Consider the following 22,216-nt stretch of genomic DNA (forward strand, 5'->3'; position numbering starts at 1 on the left):
AAAGATTTATTTTTTTATTCATGAGAGAGAGAGAGAGAGAGAGAGAGAGGCAGAGACACAGGCAGAGGGAGAAGCAGGCTCCATGCAGGGAGCCTGACCTGGGACTCAATCCCCAGTCTCCAGGATCAGGCCCTGGACTGAAGATGGCGCCAAACCACCAAGCCACCCGGGCTGTCCCAGATTTTAAATTTTAAGCTGGATCCAGCCTGTTAACTTTCCAAAAAGACCATTAAGTTACCTGTTGCTCAAACTAAGCCAAGTTTATTACTTGGCTGCAGTAAGTGCATACCACTGTAAAACATCCTAGTAATGTTTTACAAAGGAGAGGTCATGGATGGATATTTATAGGGTTTGAGGGTCTGGGTTCTAGTAGTTTAAGTCAAGTCTTTGAATACAGCATTCATGGGGTGCCTGGGTGGCTTAGTTGGTTGAACATCCAACTCTTGATTTTGACTCAGGTTGTTATCTCAGGGTAATGAGATCAAGCCCTACATTGGGCTCTGCACTCAGCACAGCGTCTGCTTAAGAGTTTCTCTCTTCTCCCTCTGCCCCTCTGCGCACGTGCGCACTCTCTCTCTCTAATCTTTTTTTTTTTTAAAGATTTTATTTATTCATTCATGAGAGACAGAGAAAGAGAGAGAGAGAGGCAGAGACACAGGCAGAAGGAGAAGCAGGCTCCATGCAGGGAGCCAGACGTGGCACTTGATCCTGGGTTTCCAGAATTCTACCCTGGGCGGAAGGTGGCGCTAAACTGCTTAGCCACCTGGGCTGCCCTCTCTCAAATCTTTTTTAAAGAAAAAGAATACAACAATCATATTGGCATTGCAGAGTTTGTGATTTGATAGATAGGATTGGTGGAGCAAGTCTTGATTAACAAATATTTGTTTGATAAGTGAACAGATTCATCCAGTTGAACAATTGATTATACTAAGGGTCTGGTTGAGCAGTCTGTTGTTTAGTTAAATGAGTTTTTGAGAAGTTTCTAAAACTAATAATAAAGTTATTTACTGATTTATATTCTTACCTTTCTTGGCAGGAATTCCCTGGAACAGGTGATAAAATAGGGGCCTTAGATCTTAGTCCTCATAACTAAGCTGTACGTGAATGCAGAAGATATCAGTGCTCAGTGACATCCATAAAGGCAGACAAATTTTAACCAAAGATTTATTGTCCCAAGCCCAGTATTTCAGGGTAATGAGGTATTTTACCATTTCCTTGATCTTTATTTTCTAACTGTGGAAGGTATTACAATTGTGAATCTCTGTGACATTCTGTCTACTTCAACTAATATTTACGTTTATAATTTGTGTCTTGCTGTTTTCCTGAATGCATCCTTAGTTTCGATCGAACTGGATGGATATCTTGTCTTCAAAGGGGTGCTTTTGCTTTTTCCCCCTCTTGACGATTCTCTTTCATCTTTCCAGAATTCTCTTTCTCATGCAACATTTTCTGAGCTCCACATCTCCCTACCCACCTTTAAACTAGTTATACCTTATTTCTATTTTAATCATTTATATGGCTAAGTCAGCCCCTCATTAGGTTGTAAGCTCATGTAAGACAAAGATTATTCTTTACTCATCTATTTAAGAATATTTTAGTAGACATTTGTTAACGGAATTAATGGAATTGAACTGAGTTTGGATAAAACAGATAAATGCCTAAATGAATTCTTTCCATATTAGACTGATCTTAAAAGCATTCATCTTTATCATTAAGGCAAAATATACTTTACAGAATTGTTATTTTAGGTTGTTGCACAGTGGATAGATCATCAAAGTTGGATATCATTGTTTTTTGAAGTATAATAATTTTTTTTAAAGATTTTATTTATTTATTAGAGAACACAAGTGGGGGAGGGGCAGAGAAAGAGGAAGAAGCCAACTCCCCACTGAGCAGGGGAACCAACATGGAGCTTGATTCTAGGACCCTGAGGTCATGACCTGAGCTGAAGGTAGACACTTAACCAACTCAGCCACCCAGGTGCCCCCCTGATGTATAATAATTTTTTTAACTTAGTCTTTTCACAGATGGACTAAATTGAATGTAGGAGAAAAATATTTAAAAGTGGTTTTGTACTTCAGCGCATTGACCTTTCTTTAAGTTTAAATAGAGTAATTCATTCGTAGAAAGCCTTACAGAATTAAATTTTATGCCTTTTTAATGCAGCTTTGGTTTTAATCGCTTAATCTTTCACAGTGTCTTGTTTCTCTTCATAATTTGTTTTGATGAGGATTAGAATATGACAACAGAAACAGAATATATCATGTATTTAACAATGTATGTGATCATCTTTATACAGTTGCTATTTTTGAAAGAGAGATCTTTGGGTACCGTGGTTTAGTGCCTGCTAATGGGAAATTGAAAGTCATTTCTGCTCTTGACAGGGTAGTTTAGAGTTAATATTCAAAGTCAAAGACTGTTTTACATACAGTGCCCAGGATAGGCTTTCTAAACCATTCTTGTGTGACATAACTATGAAGTTGCTCCAGTACCCTAGAGAAAGCATTTTTTAATTCTATGTTCTAGCCAGTGTTTGACACTACCACTTTATTGTTTCTTGTTATCCTCTGTCTAATCCAGGAAACTGTGTTTACTTCCACCCACTCTATGTAGCTCTCTTAATTAGTAACTCCATAGTGCTTGAACACAATAAATAGCTAATTATGGGCTAGTATTTTGGATGCTTGTTTTTTGAGGATGTATTTGTGAGTCTTCTGTTTTAGGAGGGTGAGAACTGGAGATAATACTTGATAAATTAACAGACTTAGTACTTTGTACTTCTGAATGAAACATTCTTTTATAAATACTCAAATTTTGCTGACATACTGGGATGGATATTTATCTTTACTGGGTTATGTATTTCTGACCACTGACCACATTCTGCCTCCAAAGCATATACTAGACTACTAGAGAGGAATTGTAGTTGACCCTTGAACAGTGCAGGGTTAGGGTTGCTAACTTCAAAAATCTGTGTGTAACTTTTGACTTCCCCCAAAACTTAACTACTGGTAACCCACGGTTGATTGGAAACCTTACCATAACATATCAAGTTGATTAACACATATTTTATAGATCTATTATTATATACAGTATTATATACTGTCTAAGCTAGAGGAAAGAAGTATTATATTAAGAAGACCATAAAGAAGAGAAAATATATTTATGGTATTATACTGTAAAAAATTCCTGTGTAAGTGGTTCTGTGCTATTCAAATCCACGTTCAGGTTAGCTGTATTACTTTTGGTATTTATTAAGAAAAAACTGACTTAGAAAACTGGATGTAGTTCTGTATCTTAGAAATGAAATCCTTGTCTTACATACAGGCTTGCATTATATTGAGTTTAGTTTTTTTAGAAGCACTATTTTGGATAGAAAGGGCAGTTGTAAAAGATGAGAAGAGAAAATGTGGACAAGCAGCTTTAATGCTTTGGCAAGGTTCCAATATGCATGAGTTTCAGTTATCATGGGTTAGTTAGTTAAATGATACCAGGCCCTCAATACTATGGCTCAAATTTCACTTACTGTGGTGTATTTACTGTAATTGCACGAAGTACGAACTTTTGTGCTAGTTCTTCAGTCTTCAGTCTACAGTCTACAATCTACTGTGCAAATAGTAGATATGCATCATGATTAGTGACCAGTCATGTCACTTCTTTGAAAGTCTTCATGACTGACTGGCTATCGTACATCTATCCTCTATTTAATGCATAAGACAACGAAGTCTACGATTGTGTTGTTTCCCATTAATAAAAACATGTGACTTTTTACAAAAATAGATAATTAGAAGGGGAATTGGGTAATAAAGGTAAAAGCAATGAAATGAAACTGATACTGCTGCAATTGTATGTCAGAACAAACATAAATGGCTATAGAAGAAATAACCTGATTGGGATGGGGAATGTTGACCCTGCTACCACGTAAAGATATTCTAGATGTGCAGCCAGAAGGACATAGTGGGGGCACACTTGTCAACATAAAGGAGTAAAGCGTTTGTGACAAAAAGGTTGAAGATGTCCAGAGAAGTGATATAGGCAAAAGAGTTAAATCTAAAGGAAAGCTTCTAGGAATTTCATGACATGAAAGCACAAAGAATGAAATGTTGAAAGCTGATCCAAACTTAGAATATGGACAATTTGCCAAGGCAGAGAAAAGATGCTTACTTTGTATTGTAATTTATGTGATAAGAAGGCAAGCACTGAGGCGCCTAGCTGGCTCAGTCAATAAAGCAGGCAAAGCAGGTGACTCTTAATCTCGGGGTTGTGAGTTCAAACCCTACATGGGGTATAGAGCCTACTTAAAAAAAAAAAAAGACCTGCACCGTTCAAATTACTCTTGGTAAGTTTTTTTACAAATAAATACTTAATTCTCAATGTTTCTGTTGTAAAATATAGCATACTGGTTTTACTGTTTTTAAAATTTCCTTGTACATTTATAATTGACAGTTTTTAATATTTTGTTAATTTTTAAAGGTCACAGAATAGCCATTTTCCTTATTGTTTATAAGATTGCTCTACATGATTTTGGCTTGCACAGTCATTTTTACTATCCTGCACTACTAGAAAGCAAGGCCTGCCCGTATATTTGTCGTCTTTCAGTCAAATGTCTGTTACCTACAAAATCAGGCACTTTTATAATTAGAAAACAAGAGAGTGGAAAGACTACAGCGTGAACTTTGGAACTTGTATGGACCTGAGTTGAACTTCTTGACTGGTATTTTCTCCTCCTCCTCCTCCTCCTTCTTCGTCTTCGTCTTCGTCTTCGTCTTCGTCTTCGTGGTGGTGGTGGTGGTGGTCGTCGTCGTCGTCTTCTTCATCTTCTTTGTCGTCGTCTTCTTCTCTTTTTAAAGATTTTTATTTATTTATTCATGAGAGAGACAGAGCACTGGAGCCCGGGTCTCCAGGATCACAACCTGGGCTGAAGGTGGCGCTAACTGCTGAGGTACCCGGGCTTCCCTTGACTGGTATTTTCTAGTGATCTTGGGCAAATCATTTAGCCTCAGGTTCTTTGTCTGTCAGATGGTAGCTGCTCAATGAGTACTTTGTATATTTTTTGAATGAATGGTTGCCATTTAGCTTAGCTAGTGGCACTAGTAACCACTTATTGGTAAGAAGTATGAAGTATCTGATAAAGTATTATTTTTTCTGATATGAACACATAATACCATAGTGGGTGTATAGATCTTCTGTCATCACATAATACTGTAGTGGGTGTATAGATCTTCCGTCATCATTTCTTTAGATCAGTTTCTCATTGGCTGTTAACATTTTAACCAGATAGTTCTTTGTTTTGGAGAACTGTCTTTTGCATTATTGGATGTTTAACAGAATCCTGGCCCCTACCTACTAGTTGCCAGTATCATTTCCTCTCCTTGTGACAAGTAAAGATGATTCTAGATATTGCCAGATGTCCTTTAGGTTGGGGGTCAGGCAAAATTGCCTCTAGTTGAGAACAACTGCTTTAGACTTTGGTAAGTATTGATTTATTTCTCTTCTTTCCTGCCTCCCTTCTTCATTGTTGCCTTCTCTCTGTTGCCAAAGTAAGTTTCTAAAAACAAATATAATTGTGTTCAGGTTGGCCCAACCTCATAATTTAAACGCTCAGCTTTGCCTACACAATAAAACCTAAAACCCTTTATTTATTTTTTTTTTAATTTTTTTTTATTTTTTATTTATGATAGGCACACAGTGAGAGAGAGAGAGAGAGGCAGAGACACAGGCAGAGGGAGAAGCAGGCTCCATGCACCGGGAGCCCGACGTGGGATTCGATCCCGGGTCTCCAGGATCACGCCCTGGGCCAAAGGCAGGCGCTAAACCGCTGCGCCACCCAGGGATCCCCTAAAACCCTTTAATATGAAAAGTCTATAGCACCTCTTTTCCTCTCTCCTGTTTTTCTTTTTGAAAACATTTTTATTGGGATCCTTGGGTGGCCCAGTGGTTTAGCACTCACCTTCGGCCCAGGGTGTGATCCTGGAGTCCCGGGATCGAGTCCCACATCGGGCTCCCTGCATGGGGCCTGCTTCTTCCTCTGCCTGTGTCTCTGCCTCTCTCTGTGTCTCTCATGAATAAATAAATAAAATCTTAAAAAAAAAAAGGGCATTTTTATTGAGGGATGATTTATACAAACAGTATTTTATTGAGGAATGTTTTAAACACAGTAAAATTACTCAGATCTTCAATATATAGCACCATGACACTACCTACATATGATCACCACAGAACAAGATTCAGATTATTTTCATCATTTCAGAAACTTCTCTCATGCCTTTTTCAAGTCTGTAACCTCTCTCCATCTTGCTTATTCCCAGAGATAACTGTTATTCTGACTTTTACCACAATAGATTGCTTTGCTTGTTGCTGGACTTAATATAAGTGGAATCATTTAGTATATACTCTTTATGATTAGCATGTTTTTGCTACTTATCCATACTCTTTTGTAGGTTAGTTACAGTTCTTTTTAATTACTGAGTAGTATTCTGTTACATAAATATGTCACATTTGTTTTTCCGTTTTCTTATTGGTAGACATTTGGATTGTTTCTGGTTTTTGACTGTTACAAATAATGGTGCTATGGACCCCTGTGTCTTTTTTTTTTTTTTTTTAAGAAAATTTTATCGTGGTAAAACATATAGCATAAAATTTGCCATTCTAGACATTTTTCAGCGTACAATACTACATTCACAGTGTTGAATGACCATCACCACTATTTCCACAATTTTTCATCATCCCATACAGAAACTCTGTACCTATTGAAATACAACTTTCGGGATCCCTGGGTGGCGCAGTGGTTTGGCACCTGCCTTTGGCCCAGGGCGCGATCCTGGAGACCCGGGATCGAATCCCACGTCGGGCTCCCAGTGCATGGAGCCTGTTTCTCCCTCTGCCTATGTCTCTGCCTCTCTCTCTCTCTCTCTCTCTCTCTCTCTGTGACTATCATAAATAAATAAAAATTAAAAAAAAAAAAAAAGAAATACAACTTTCCATTCCCTCTTTCCAGTTCAGCCTCTGGTACCCTTTCTCTACTTTTAGTCTCTGCAGATTTGCCTATTCTAGATTTTTCATATAAACAGAATTGCACAATATTTGTCTTTGTGTGTGGCACATTTCACTTAGTGTTATGTTTACCCATGTGGTAGTACATATGGGAACTTCATTCCTTTTTATGACTGAGTGTAATATTCTATATATGTATATGCTACATTTTATGTATTTGTTTTTTTTTTTTTTCATTTTATGTATTTGTTGATGGGCATTTGGATTGTTTTTATACTTACGTTTTTAGTCTCACATCACATTTACTTGTTGCTCCAGCTGTGCTAAACTATGTATTCTTTGTGTATTCTTTTTCTTTCCTCTGTTTTTGGATACATGCTGTTGCCTTTATCAGTTATGTCTTTCTCTTGTCATGCCTGACTCATGAATCTCTTACACATTTTTCAGGTCTTGGTTCAGATGTTACCTTTTTAGGAAACTTCCCAAGTGTCAAAGTTAAATTAACTGTTTTCTCTTTTCTATTTGCATCAGACCTTTTGCATAGAGTTCACTAGCTCATTGCTATATTTACTTAATGCATATCTTCTCCAACAAGTTGTGATACTAACTTTAATGTTCCTAGTACCTAGCCCATCATCATCATAATAAAGACCATCATTTATTTATTGTCTTCTGAGTCTTGAGACCTATGATAGTTTCTTTTTATTTATCATCTTTTATTCTTAAAACAGATCTGCATTGTAGCAGATTCTTAAAATCATTTCACAGATAAGGAAACTGATGCTTAGGTTAAATGTAATCTTGTCAAAGATAACAGAATTTATCAGTAATCACAGTTTATCTGACTTCAAAATCATTCTTAATCCATTATGGCAAGCCACTTTTTCCTAAAAAAATGTTTGACCAAATGAATAAACAATGTTTATTGGCCACTAGTTGGTTTTTGACTCAGACCATACATCCTACATTATGAATGTACTTTTCTTTCAATAAACACGTATTTATCTCCAACAACAGTGTCATTAACCCTAACCTTATGGTTAGAGGTTGAACCATTCATCTCTCTTTTATGTAGATATTGTGAGTACCTATGGAGAGAGGCATTCTATTCTCATTTTTTCTTATCTAAGTTTCTAAGATTAACTGTGTGAAGTGCCCTTTCTTTTGCCAGGGAATCTGGCTTGCCTTTTTCTAGGAGTAGTCTTCTATAGATCCAAATGTATTATTAGCCTGATATTCTAAACTACTGACACTAAGTAATCCCATTGACATTTCAGACCAGTTCTTCGACTTAATTGGGTTTTACTTATGTTGGTGCAGGAAACATTTAACTAATCCTACTTTATATGCTCATTTATTTGTAGCTTTATTAGAAACTGTTGGCATAATTTATTTGTAAGTTGATGTTTTAATGGTACTTTATCATTTTTATTTTATGTTTAATTAGGCATCTTTTAAATTTTTTTGTTGAAGGAATTTTAAAGCATTAATTACTTGAGCCATAGTGAAGTATGTAACCCATTACACAGAACTGTTCTGGGGGCCAGTGGGAAAGAAGACCACATAGGCACTTAAAATCTCGTTTAGGAAATGATACATTAAAAAAAAGCAAAATTCCGTCAAGCATGAAATTAAAAAGTGTAAGTCAGTAAAAAAAGAGCTGTAACTCAGATATATTCATTGTCAAATAAGGGCTACAGATTTCAATTGCTAGAGAAGTTCAGAAGAGGAGGCAGTTGCTGTGGATTAGGTAGGGCATATATACATTCTGTGGTGAAAATTACTTAATTGATTTAGAGGGGATTGAAAAATTCTAAAATATTACAGTGGTTTGTGTTGTGCCCAAGATTGCGAATTCCAGAAACCACCAAGGAGCCGACACCGATGCAAACATACGAGGGTTTATTTACAAGCTCGAGCTTGGGTCCAAGTATACCCGACACAGCGGAGCAGTGACTTGGACTTGGACCCTGAAGTGGGTTACAGCTGGGTTTTTTATAGGCTGGTCTAGGGGATTTTCTACCATGGGCGTGGGCTCTGTTGTCTTTCTGATATGGGATTCTCTGCCAAGGGCAATTCTGAGCTCTGTTGTCTTTCTGATCTGGGATTACCTGCCAAGGACATTGAGGACATTCTGCAGTTTTTCCCATAAGTTCAGCTCTTATTCACAGGGGCCTAAGATGGCTGTACTTGTGCTAATGCTAAACTTTAGGTGGGATGGCCTTAATTTTTCTCGGCCTCCACAGTTTGTAGCCCTCCAAAGGGCCTAGTATGTACACAGATATATAGTATATTGTGTTAATAAAATTTCCTGAGGATGGAAGAAGCAATCTAAAAATGCTTGGTGGGAGAGGGGAGGGTGGCAGTCATGAAAGAAAGGTTGAGAAAAACTGGGCACTGAAGGACAGACAGGTAAGTTTTAGGGAAGTAATGAATGGAGGATGTTTTATAAGTAAGAATAGTAGAGAAGCAGAATCAAGATAGATTTCTTGGAGAACATAACTTTGTAACAATTGAGATTGGGTAGGCAACATGTCTCACCTGCTGCTTAATATTAAGCCCCTAGTTATCTTGAACAGTGAAGAGTAGGAAAATGAAATCTTAGGATTTCTTTTTAAACATGTTCAAATTCAAGTATTGTGGTAGATTACTTATTGTGCCTACACATTCATCCTTAACAATTTTCTGACTGGAGATAGAAAGTTATTCATTTCTTCATTCAGTCATGTTAACTTGTCCTGTTTATCTAGCTGACTCTTTGATACAGAATTCCAATTAGTGCTGTCGTTTTTCACTGAGTTGTGCTATCATTTTTCAATAAGTTGCAGAATCTCAGAATTTTAGAGAATAGGGAAGACTGTAGAGATTATTTAGTTTTATTTATTTATGATAGTCACACACAGAGAGAGAGAGGCAGAGACACAGGCAGAGGGAGAAGCAGGCTCCATGCACCGGGAGCCCGACGTGGGATTCGATCCCGGGTCTCCAGGATCGCGCCCTGGGCCAAAGGCAGGTGCCAAACCGGTGCGCCACCCAGGGATCCCGATTATTTAGTTTTAAACTCCTTATTTTAGATAGAAATGAGAAAGTTGAGGTTCAGATCGAGAAATCTATATATGGTTCCATCTATATTAGTGGCAAAACCACACTTAACTACTTAGGTCTCCTAACTTCTGGTCCATTGCCCTTCTCAGTATCATTATATCTAAACTAGTATGAAGCTTCATCTGGAAACAGAAATCTTAATTTTATTGATTTATCCCTTAAGGTCTAACCAGATTATTTCTTCTTCTTTTAGTCAGGAATGTGGAAAGACAGTGGGTGTGGGAGTTTTTACTTTTTTCCTTGACTAGTCTTAACCTTGGGCAACTTATTTTAACCTCTTTGCCTAATGTTCTTTGTTAAATGGTGATAAGAATACTTACCTAATAATAATAGACTGTCAGGATTAATTTAGATGGCCTATACAAAGGCCTTTCTTTTATGCTTGGCATATCTTAAGAATTGAGTAAATTTCTTTCCTCCCCTCCCCTCCCCCATTGTATTTACAATTATTGATTTTATATGTACCAAGTGGGGTTCTTGGAGTTTTCCCCCTCAGCAATTTCGAGAGAGAGAGAGAGAGAGAGAGAGAATATATATACATATATTATATATACATATATATCTGTGAATATAATTATTAAAACAAAAAAACCATTCACGCTACTCCAGGAATTTGCTACTGAAACGGCCATGGGAATGCTCTTGTATTTCATCTGTCTGTCAGAGAAGAATAACAGATGTTCATTTTTAATACTCATGATTCTATAATAAACTGACATTACTTGTTTGAGGCCTTGCTTTGACTTTAAGAGGGAATTATTTCATTATAATTTTTCAAGGTTAGTGTGTTGATAGTTTCATTTGGCTCCTGGTCTCTGTTTCTGACTTTCTGTGATTGCCTTACAGATCTCTGAGGAACATGAGTGCAATGATGAAGCTTCTCAGGAAGATGAGGGGTTTATGGGTATGTCCCCTCTTTTACAAGCCCATCATGCTATGGAAAGAATGGAAGAATTTGTTTGTAAGGTAAGATGACAGTTTGTTATCATTTCTATGCTATATGTTTACCCCTTCCCAAACAGGAATCTTTAAGGAGAGTTGCAGTACCTTAGCTGTTGGTTTACTTTGGAGATAATCTGTGGCAAAATGGGGACAGAAACAGTCTTATAACTTTAGTCCTGTTTAAGACAAAACACATTTGTTTCCCTATAGTACACATGATAAAGTTGTGATAAAACTCAAATATCCATCTGGGAAACAAGTGTTTCCTGATGTAAGTTAACATAGTAGAAGTCTTATTGATAATTCAGATAAGACAGGATCAAAGTTGGGCGTGGTTGATGCCTAGAGATAGTAAAATGCCATTTCCAAGTCCCTTGAATCTCTTCTACGTAACTGTGATGGCCAACGTGCTAATCTTTCTAAGGATTCTGTAAGTAATCAATATAATCTTTAGATAGATATTTCCCAGTTTTCATGCAGATTTAGTATTTCTAGTTCAGCTGGCATGTTTTGTCTCTATCTTATAATGCATTATCGGTTTCTTTAGGGATCTATTGTGGGCATTTTTTCCCCTTCTAAGATGGCAACTGGAATTGGAGGTTGCTTTCTTAGAGAAAAGAGTCAGGGGCTCTGGTAAGTTTAAAGCTACTTGATAACCTGACCGATGGGGACCTGGTGGGACTGATCCAAAGTCATAAGTCAATCTGTTTATGTTAGTATGTATAAATAAATTCATTTGTTAAACATTTCTGGAGAATTCTTGATTAAATATTTAGAAAGAAATTTTTATGACTCTTAGCTTTTTTTTATATAGGTTTCATAGAACCAAGACTTTTTTTGCATGTGGTCTTAGATCCTGAAAACTAAATTAGGTTTTCCTACATTCACAGTGGTGGTAGAAATAATTGGGGCCAGTTGACTCTAGAATACTGTACTTTGGACCTGAGGATGAGAAAACATTATAATCTGATTATAGACATTCCTTCTAAGATAAAGGGGATGCATGGAGAGCGCTGGGGGAGGGGTATACACATTTATGGATCTACTCAGAGCACAGGAAATTTTAATCAGTGTTTGAAAATTAGTGAAGAAAATGCAAAGCAGAATCATAGATTCTTTCTAGTGATTGCTGTCTTAGGAGAATTAACACACAGGGATTTTGTAAAGGAGATATTTTGTTTTTCATAAAGCAAGTTTTGTGTTAAATCTCTCAAAGTTGAATATTTAGTGTCTGGGCCATTAGGGATTTTTAGTATTTACAGATCAGTGGGGAACTGTAGCTAACTTGACTGCCCTTTTATTCTCATTTTCTGAACTGAGAGTAAAGAATAAAGTAAATAAAATTTCCAGGGCAGCCCTGATGGCTCAGCGGTTTAGCGCTGCTGCCTTCAGTCTAGGGCGTGATCCTGGAGACCTGGGATCGAGTCCCACGTTGGGCTCCCTGCATGGAGCCTGCAGAGGGCTGCCTGTGGCTCTGCCTCTCTCCTTCTGTGTCTCTCATAAATGAATGAATGAATGAATGAATGAATAAATAATCTTTAAAAAAAAAATCCAGTGTAACAGCTAATGGGAGAATAAACAGGGCATTTGTTAGCTCCGAACTGTGATTTACTGTGGAAAAAAAAAAGTGAATGGAACACAAAATTTACTACCATTCCCTTATTATTCTTTAGCAGTTTGTCTGTGAGAGTGGACTGGAGAGGCTTCCTGTGACATGGCATTCTCCAGGTTTGCTCCGCCTACTGCGGTCATGCAATTGAGTATACTTGATAATTAACTGGGTCTAGTGACACAAATTTTTTTTTCTTGGATAGGAAGCAAGTAAACAATTTTAAATGAAGTGTCCTGTGGTGTTGGTGGTATACACTCCCTTTTGGAAAAGCTTTTCTTACAGGAATAGGGGAAATAAAATCATTTAGTCTTTATAGAGTATCCAAGTTCCATCATGCTTTTTTCCCTCAGCCTTCAATTAAAAAGAAATGTTTGTGTATTAATGGTCTAATATAAATCCAGTGGACCATTGCTCAGATGTTTATGCAGTGCCTTTGTCAAGCTTATAAAGAAATATGTATTTGGCCAAGCTGTGATCCTGTTCTTTTTTCCCTGGGGGGGTTAAAGAGGATGCCTGCTTTGGTTGGCATTTGGATCGACTCCAAGTTGAGAATTGAGGGTGCAGTGTCTGTTGAATATGACACCAACTTCAGTATAATAATGGAAGAATAGCTCCTTGGCTCAGTTTAAACCACTAGATTGGTTGTTGAGAAACAATGGAGAGAGATGCCTGGGTGGCTCAGCAGTTAAGCAGTTAAGCATCTGCCTTTGGCTCAGGGCATGACGCTCGAGTCCTGGGATGAGGCCCACATTGGGCTCCCTGCATGGAGTCTGCTTCTCTCTTTGTCTGTGTCTCTGCTTCTCTCTGTGTCTCTCATGAATAAGTAAATAAAATCTTTTAAAAAATGGAGAAAAATCACTGACGTTATATGCAAATATAACTAGTAAAAAACTCAACATATTTTTTCTGACTGCTAAAAGGGAGCATCTTGGCTGTGTGGGGTAACACTTTTCATATGGTCACAGCAGAGCTATTTGCATATTGTGAACTGCCTTGAGGATGAAGGGATTAATTTCTCTTTTCTTCTCTCTCTTAAAAATACAGTTCTCCCAAAGTAAAACAGAATAGCATCTTGTAAAGTTAATGTTAACAATCGCATTTTTTTTTTCCAAGTTCAGATTAGATAAAAGAAATTCAGTATCTTGGAGTATTATCATTCTTTCCAGAAAGTCCTTTGGTAGATCTCAATTACTTTTCCAAGTGGTAATCCTAGGGATGCCTGGGTGGCTTAGTGGTTGGGCGGCTGCCTTCGGCTCAGGTCGTGATCTGGGATTGAGGCCCGTATCAGGCTCCTGCAAAGAGCCTGCTTCTCCCTCTGCCTGTGTCTCTGCCTCTCTCTCTCTCTCTCTCTCATGAATAAATAAATCTTAAAAAAAAAAAAAAAAAAAGACCAACAAGTGGTAATACTATTACCAGTAGACATTAAAAATTTAGATTAGTCTTTTGTTGGCACTATTGTATTTTATTGTATGTTACACACAAGCATGGAATGGCCAGATTATCACTAGTAACTATAGGCCTCAGGTTTTGAGTTTAGAAGGTGAGAAAAGAAGTGGGGAGGCTAGAGAGAGAGTTTTAGTAGTGTTAAGAGGGCCACTTCTGCTCTTAAATTGTTAGTTCTCGTTTCCTTTGGAGTTACACAGAGGATCAGTTCTTTTACAAGTCTATTTCAATAAGAAGGATTAAGGAGAGCAGAGAACAGGAAGACATGAAGCAAAAAGAATGGGCTCAGTAGCTGGCAGTCACTTTGCATAGTAGAAAGAGAGCTGAGTTTGTGTTGCCTGCCCATGTTGTTTGTTACAAGAACCTAGGGAGTAGGAGTGGGGTCATTGTCTGAACCTGAAGCCTATAGGTAGATCATGTACCTGGCTTTTTTCCTTATACCTTTCTGATTAGTAGAAACAAGTTAGATTAGAATTAAGTGATCCTTGTGATCTGAGCTCTCTGGGATGAAATACATTAAAAGAAGCAGAGTGCACAGGTTGACAGGTTTTTAAGGACGGGTACCAAATTCCTGATCCCTTTTCTGTTAGGGTCTGTGAGGGAGGGACAATGAAGAAAAAGGAGAAGGGGGTGGGGTGGTGGGGATGGGACTTTTGAAGGCCCTTAACATTGAGTCTCTTTGCCATCTCTCCAGAATGAAAAGGGTGGATTAGTCACTAACTCTTAGATAGATAATAGCCTTTGGAGAGGGTCAGGGTTACCTACCATCTGTGGGGTGGATGCTGGGGCTCGCTAATTCATTTATGAAGTACTCTGGGTCATTTCATTTGATTCTTATGAAGTAATCAAAGTACCATTACCCTCATTTTATAAATGAGGAAACAGACCTGGTGATTTTCTGATGAAAGTCCCTTCAACTGGTTAATGGTAGAGATCCAAGATTGTGACTCCTGTGTACGTTTTTTTTTTTTTTTTTTTTCTTACTTCAGCATGTTTGTTGTGGTGGGAAAAGAAGGGAGAGGGAGAGAATTTAGCAGAAAGCACAAAAGTGATTTCTATGTACAGGTTGGCCCTGAATGACGCAGTGGTTAAAGGTACTGACTACTTTGCAGTTGAAAATCCATGTATAACTTTTGACTCCTCCAAAACTTAACTACTAACCTATCATCTGGGAGCCTTACTGTTAGCATAAAAATTCAACACATATTTTGTACGTTATATGTATTATAAACTATATTTACATTTAAAATAAGCTAGAGGAAAAAAAGTAACATCATAAGGAAGAGAAAATTAATTTATAGGATGATACTGTAAAAAATCTGCATATAAGTCAACACACATAGTTCAAGCATTCAAGGGTCAACTGTAGTTCTTTTTCCACCATCAGAAATATTAAGTATAAAAACAGTCATATTTAATCTCACAGGGACATTTCAGAGTAAAGTCTGTTGTGGGTGATAAAGGAAGGGGAGTTTGTACAGGTGGACCCTACCTTTAGCCAGACTGAAATGAGTCTTGAAACTATGCTTTTAGGGCAGCCAGTGTTGCCACATTGACAAAACCACAAAGATTTTTTGATACTCTTCTTCCAGGTATGGGAAGGTCGATGGCGAGTAATCCCTCATGATGTACTACCAGACTGGCTCAAGGATAATGATTTCCTTTTACATGGACATCGGCCCCCAATGCCTTCTTTCCGGGCCTGTTTTAAGAGCATTTTCAGAATACATACAGAGACAGGCAACATCTGGACACATCTTTTAGGTATGTAATATCAGTGGTGTAATGCATTAGTGATTCACTTTAATTTTTTTTCTATGTATTTGAGGAAAAGGATAAAACAAAAAATGTATTTGGGATCGGCCATTTTGTTTTCTGAATTTCTAATGATGCAGTTTCTTACTGGTTTATTCTGTGGTTATTCTAGTTTGCATTCTGACTTTATTATAGCTAAGTCATAATTTTCTCTCCTAGATTTTCAGATAGTGTCTTTGAACCAGGCCAAGGGAAAGGTGCTATACAAAATGTGGTATAATGTTTTAATGAACACTGTGAGGAGGATGCTTTATTTAATACAAATAAGCTGATTTTTCAAAATCATCACTTGGAATATTCACAATTAAATTTCAGTTTTGCTTGAAGTAGAATGTAATCTAATATTTTTTTCCATCATAATTGCATATTAAAGATTACAGTGGGGGAAGAATAGTCATTTCAGCAAACAGTATTGGGGAAACTGAGTAATTACATGTAAAAGGGTCAAGTTGGACCTTGCCTCATTCCATTATACAATTAACTCAAAATGGATCAAAGACTTAAACATAAGGACTAAAACTATAAAACCACTAGGTGCAAACATAGATGTAAATCTTTGTGACCTTGGATTAGGTGACAATTTCTTACAATTAACACCTAAATTTAGTACAAACAACCAAAGAAAAAATATTTTGGACTTTCTCGAAATTAAAAATTTTATTTGTCAAAGGACATTATCAAGAAAGTGGAAAGGTAACCCACAGAATGGGAGAAAATGCTTGCAAATCATATATCTGATGAGGATCTAGTAAATAACTTCTACAACTAAACAATAAAAGGACAACCCAGTTTAAAAAATGGGTAAAGCATACAACTAGACATTTCTCCAAAGATCTACAAATGGCCAGTATACACATGAAAAGATGCTCAAGTGTCAACTCTATTTCAATTAAAAAAAAAAAAAAAAAAAAAAAGAACAAAAAGTGGGATGCTCAACATCATTAGTCATTTTGGAAAATGCAAACCAAATACTTTGAAAATTGTAATGAGATACCACTTCACACACTAGAATGGCTATAATCAAGAAAATGGAAAGTAACAAGTTTTGGCAAGGATACAGAAAAATTACAACTTTGATACTTTTCTATTAGGAATGAAAATGGTACATACAGCCTTTATGGAAAGTAGTTTGACAGTTCCTCAAAAAGTTAAACAGAGTTATCAGTAGTTCTGCTCCTTAATTATGTACTCAAGAGAATTGAAAACATGTTCATACAAAAACATGTATATAAATGTTTTCTTTTCTTTTTTTTTTATATAAATGTTTTCTGCAACATTATCTATGATAGTTAAAAAGTAGAAACAACTGAAACATCTTTTAGCTGGTGAATGGGTGAATAAAATGTTGTATATCCCTGCAAATGAAATATTATAAAAAAGAGATGAAGTACTAATATGTGCTACAGTGTGGGTGAGCCTTGAAACATGCCAGACACAAAAGGCCACATACTGTATAATCCATATACATGAAATGCCCAGAATGTGAAGATCCATAGAGACAGAAAGTAGATTATTGGTTGTCTAGGGCTGGGAAGTAGTAGGGAGTGGGAGATGAACGTAATAGGTATGGGCTTCTTTTTGGTGTGATGAAGATATTCTGAAATTAAATAATAGAGATGGTCGCACAGCCTTGTGAAAAATTTTTTGTGGCTTACCCCATTTGACTTACATTTCATATCACACATTTGATTTCTGTTATGTCCCCAAATTTCTACCTGCTAGTATAGTGAGAGCAGAATCGAGTGTCAAATCCAGTTCATTGCTAGTGTCTAACTCAAAGGTAAAAGTTTTATTAAATAGAACAGTCACTTACCACATGTTTAACTTCTTAATTTCTGTCCTTGTGTTAAGTGACCCTTTCCCTCAGCAGTAAGAACGTGTATCTTACTGTGAAGAAAGGCAGTTTAAAAACTGGTCATGAAATAGCATGAGCAGGCATTTTATTGTCCTTAACTCTTGAATCTATTGGACCAACTGGTGAGGACCAGAGAAGCATAATGTTCCCTGACAGCTGTTGGTAGAGGAAAGGTGTATTTCTTGACAGAGTTTGGAGGTATTAGAATTCATTGCAAAAGCAAACACAAAATGGATCTGTGAAAACTGGGCTCCAACATATATGCCAAAAACTTTCTAAATGAAATTTTATACTAGATCTAGAGGTAGAAGTAGACTAATTTAGCAGCATTGTCTGGTTTTTGGATTATGTTCTTAGATAAATAAATTATTATTTTCTGTACACTCAGTTTATGAAGCCCAGGAGTATATGGTACCAGCAGTGTTTGAAGTGGACCAAAATTTTGGATAAGCTTTGTTATTTGGAAAATCTTTCTCATGGAGTTTTTGATTCAGGTATCATTCATGATTGTGAAGGACTGAGGATGTCATCAACACACAACACTGTTGTTGACAAGGATCATTTTTTCTCTCCCTGTCCTCCTTTCATAGGTTGTGTATTCTTCCTGTGCCTGGGGATCTTTTATATGTTTCGCCCAAACATCTCCTTTGTGGCCCCTCTGCAGGAGAAGGTGGTCTTTGGATTATTCTTCTTGGGGGCCATTCTCTGCCTTTCTTTTTCATGGCTCTTCCACACAGTCTACTGCCACTCAGAAGGGGTCTCCCGGCTCTTCTCTAAGTAAGTATCAGAAAGTCTACATTGTAATCAAATATTAGAGTTGGGGAAAAACATCCAGCACAGTTGTCAGAATTCCTGATACTATCTGATGGGAACTTAAAAACATTTTTTAAATTAAAGCAGGCATCCCTGTTTGCCTCTTGTCTGTTAGTGCTAGCTCATGTCATAGGGGATCAATTGGAACCTGTAGTGGGCCATACTTTTTAACATCACATGAATTTTTCTTTTCTTATTTTAGATTGGATTACTCTGGTATTGCTCTTCTGATAATGGGAAGTTTTGTTCCATGGCTTTATTATTCTTTCTACTGTAATCCACAACCTTGCTTCATCTACTTAATTGTCATCTGTGTGCTGGGCATTGCAGCCATTATAGTTTCTCAGTGGGACATGTTTGCTACCCCTCAGTATCGAGGAGTAAGAGCAGGTAAGAGATATGAAGGTTTTACATTGGACATTCCATTTATTTACCAGTCACTTATTAAAGGTCTACATGCCAAGTCCTGTGCTATGTACTTGTGATGCAAAGATAAATAAGTCATAGTTCCTGTTCTTCAGGGGCTTTAATGTAGTAGTGTTCATTAGTTGTCTTAAAGTGCTTAGAGTTGAGGGGCATGGTGAGCTTTATTGGCCAATGTAATTCACTAGAGTTTATGCCCATAAGGCAGTGGTTCTGTAACCTTTGTAAAAAAAAAAAAAAAAAGGATTACTCTTTCTCAGCTTGGAGTGTACTTTTTAGTGATTGATTCTTTTGTTGTTGTCATTCTTTGTTTTGTATTTTTATTTGAAAATGTGTACTGCTTAGGTAAATAAGACTTCACAATTGTATTCTATTAAAGTGAGCACCGTATATCTCTTCTAATGTAGGGATAAGGAGGCTTTTTATATTTAGGATCATGCCTGTTTCTCTGGAGATCATATGGAAAGCCAAAAGCCTCAAGTTGAACCTTCCTCTAGGAGTGGGGAGTTCACAGAGATATGTTTTTGTTTCTTTCAGTGGACCGAGGAATCCTTATAGCCAGGGCCATGTCTTTCAGTGTTCTGTCCTCAGTATCAAACTTGGTGCCTATTGAGAATGAACAAGTATTAGTAAAAGGAGTATTTTTCCTTTTGACCTTTTTTAAAAGAAAATCTCATATTAAAATCCAAGCCATGGTTCATCTGCAGCTACCTAGAACGTTAGAAGTAAGAATTTAACTTCTTGTTAATGACTGCAATAGTCTACCCACTTAGGTTTTTAAGTGATTATATAAGTAGAGAAGCAGTGGTCAGGGTTGGCTTCCAGTACTACTTAACTGTGGTGCTAAGCCTGCTTCAGCCCAGGAGATAAGAGTACAGCTGAATGTTCTACTGTGATACACATCAGAAGAACCAAGTTCCTGAGCTTTTGACTTCTAGAATGGTAGACAAGACCACTAGAGCCTTTGTTTAGCATGTGGAGGAAAATAGCAAGTGAAACAGGATCATGAGGATTTTTCTTTAGTGAGGAATAGAGGTAGGAAAAGGTTTTTATTTAGTCCTGTTTGATTCCCTTCTTTTATGAGAGGGGCATTGCCATTTTCCTCTTCTCTTACAGATGCCCATTATTTATTTGTATGTGCATGTATATGTATTGTTGCATACCAACACCTTATTAGGTCATGTCCAAAGCAAGTAACAGGCTCCTTGTCTTGTATTTTGAGAGTTAAGTGTCATTTTTAACTCCCTATGTCAGAATGTAGGAGCAGTTAACTGGCTGTAGCATATGAGGTGTTCCTGTGGTGGTTTGATTGACACAGATTTGTGTATATACTCATAAATTCACAGTCATATTATTCAACTTCTAAAAACTTAACACTCCATTTGCAACAGTGATTTTTTTTTTATTTTATTGTAGTTCACTAAAAAAAAAAAAAATGCTAATCTAAATTCACATAGTTGATCTTATAACCTAGGTCATATCCAGAAGTTTGAAAAACACTTCTGTAGATAGTTTTGAAGGCAGTGGGGCTGTGGTGGAATGATTCTGATAGATTTCTGTACCGGATTGGTACTTTTGGGCCTGGGAGCATTCATAACCGCACGCCCCCTCCATTGCCACCCCCACCAGTCCATGCCACTCCAACCCCAGGAATGTCTGTTCCTTTAAAGGAGAGATAAAATGTGTGAAATTGCTTTGTATTGCAATATGTGTCTATAAGGAGGAAGCATTTAGGAAAGTCTAAACTCCTAGAGCTGTGTATTCCTCAAACACTTAGCAACACATATCTAAACCCTTTGAGGACTGCTGACTTGTTAAGCTTCTCTCAGCGGGAGGCTCCTTGGATTTGTAAATCGATCTATCATTTAGAACATATCTGTGCTATCTGGGGTGGCAGTATCCTCAGAGTTTGAAGAACCTTCCTTTCCCTTTCAAACAAGCATCATACTTGAAATACTCAGCTTATAGAATCACTAGTACTGTGCTGTAATATTGACTTCTTCCTCATTTGTCTTGTGCATTTTTACTTTATTTTATCCTTGTGATTGTAGGAGTATTTTTGGGCCTTGGTCTGAGTGGAATCATTCCTACCTTGCACTATGTCATCGCGGAGGGGTTCCTGAAGGCAGCCACCATAGGGCAGATCGGCTGGCTCATGCTAATGGCCAGCCTCTACATCACAGGCGCCGCCCTCTATGCTGCCCGCATCCCTGAGCGCTTCTTTCCTGGCAAATGTGATATCTGGGTAAGTAGGACCGGGGGCAGTTAGTATGCACACGTATATATCTGTTAGTATGTACACGTATATATCTGTTAGTGTGTATTGGCAGACCGGGAAGTAAAATAATGGAAAAAGGTTTAGACTAAAAATTGAGAGACCTGTATTTTAGTTGTAACTCTCCTTCATTAAGTTATGTTTCTCAGGACGATAAGTACAGTGATGATTAACATTTACTGAGCACTGACTTGGTGGCTGGTATGGTACTGTATGAGCACTTTACACAGATTACCTCATTTAATACGTTGGTCCTGTGATACGACAAATATTAATGTCTTCATTTTAAGGATTAGGAAATGAAGCTTAGGGGGATTAGTAACTTGTCCAACATTAGAACAAATTATAACTGGTAGGAGTGGAATTTGAATCAGGCTAGTCTAATATCAGAGTCTATGCTTGTTTATACTACATTGAACTGGCAAGGCATTTAGTTTGTTTTAGTTTCCTCATTTAGAAAATGAGGGTGATGGACTAGATTGTTTACCAAAGTCCTTTTTGATACTAAAATCCAATGATTTGTAATGAGAGATTGAGTGTGTATACATGTGTTGGTTGCAAGAGGAGGGAGAGCTAACTAGATTGTGGTTAAGAGAGAGCGAAAGAGAAGGAGAAAAGAAATGTAAGGGACCAATAGGTGGGATATTTTGTAATTGATGATGTCCTGAAAGATTTTCAGTAGGTACAGAATTGCGGAGTTGTTTGATTATGAATTCTGTTCCTCTACCTGTTGTTGATCATTGTAGACTAAACTGATCACCTAGTCTTTGAAGTTCAATTTAGCCCTCCATAAAATGAAGATAATGCTAATTTAGGCAATCTGTTCAGGTTCAAATTAGTTAATTTGTCTTTTGGAGATTGTCTCATCATCATATTGACATTGATTGTGGAAATATTTCTCCCCCTACTTTTTTGGGAGAATGAATCCCCTTTGATTTCCAGG

The 22,216-nt window shown here is 37.3% G+C and overlaps 1 protein-coding gene across 11 annotated transcripts in view; it reads left to right on the forward strand.

The window, feature by feature from the left end:
* ADIPOR2 (adiponectin receptor 2) overlaps positions 1 to 22,216 on the forward strand; it is a 145,564-nt gene that overhangs the window by 119,453 nt on the left and 3,895 nt on the right. For all 11 annotated transcript variants that reach the window (XM_072799560.1, XM_072799559.1, XM_072799562.1 and 8 more), the window contains 5 exons: positions 10,942 to 11,061; positions 15,685 to 15,856; positions 18,353 to 18,539; positions 18,778 to 18,965; positions 21,050 to 21,243. In XM_072799560.1, the coding sequence (XP_072655661.1) occupies positions 10,942 to 11,061; positions 15,685 to 15,856; positions 18,353 to 18,539; positions 18,778 to 18,965; positions 21,050 to 21,243 (861 nt within the window). The remainder of the gene's footprint in view (positions 1 to 10,941; positions 11,062 to 15,684; positions 15,857 to 18,352; positions 18,540 to 18,777; positions 18,966 to 21,049; positions 21,244 to 22,216) is intronic.

The sequence above is a fragment of the Canis lupus genome, chromosome 25 (assembly GCF_048164855.1).
Source record: "Canis lupus baileyi chromosome 25, mCanLup2.hap1, whole genome shotgun sequence".
NCBI lineage: Eukaryota > Metazoa > Chordata > Mammalia > Carnivora > Canidae > Canis > Canis lupus.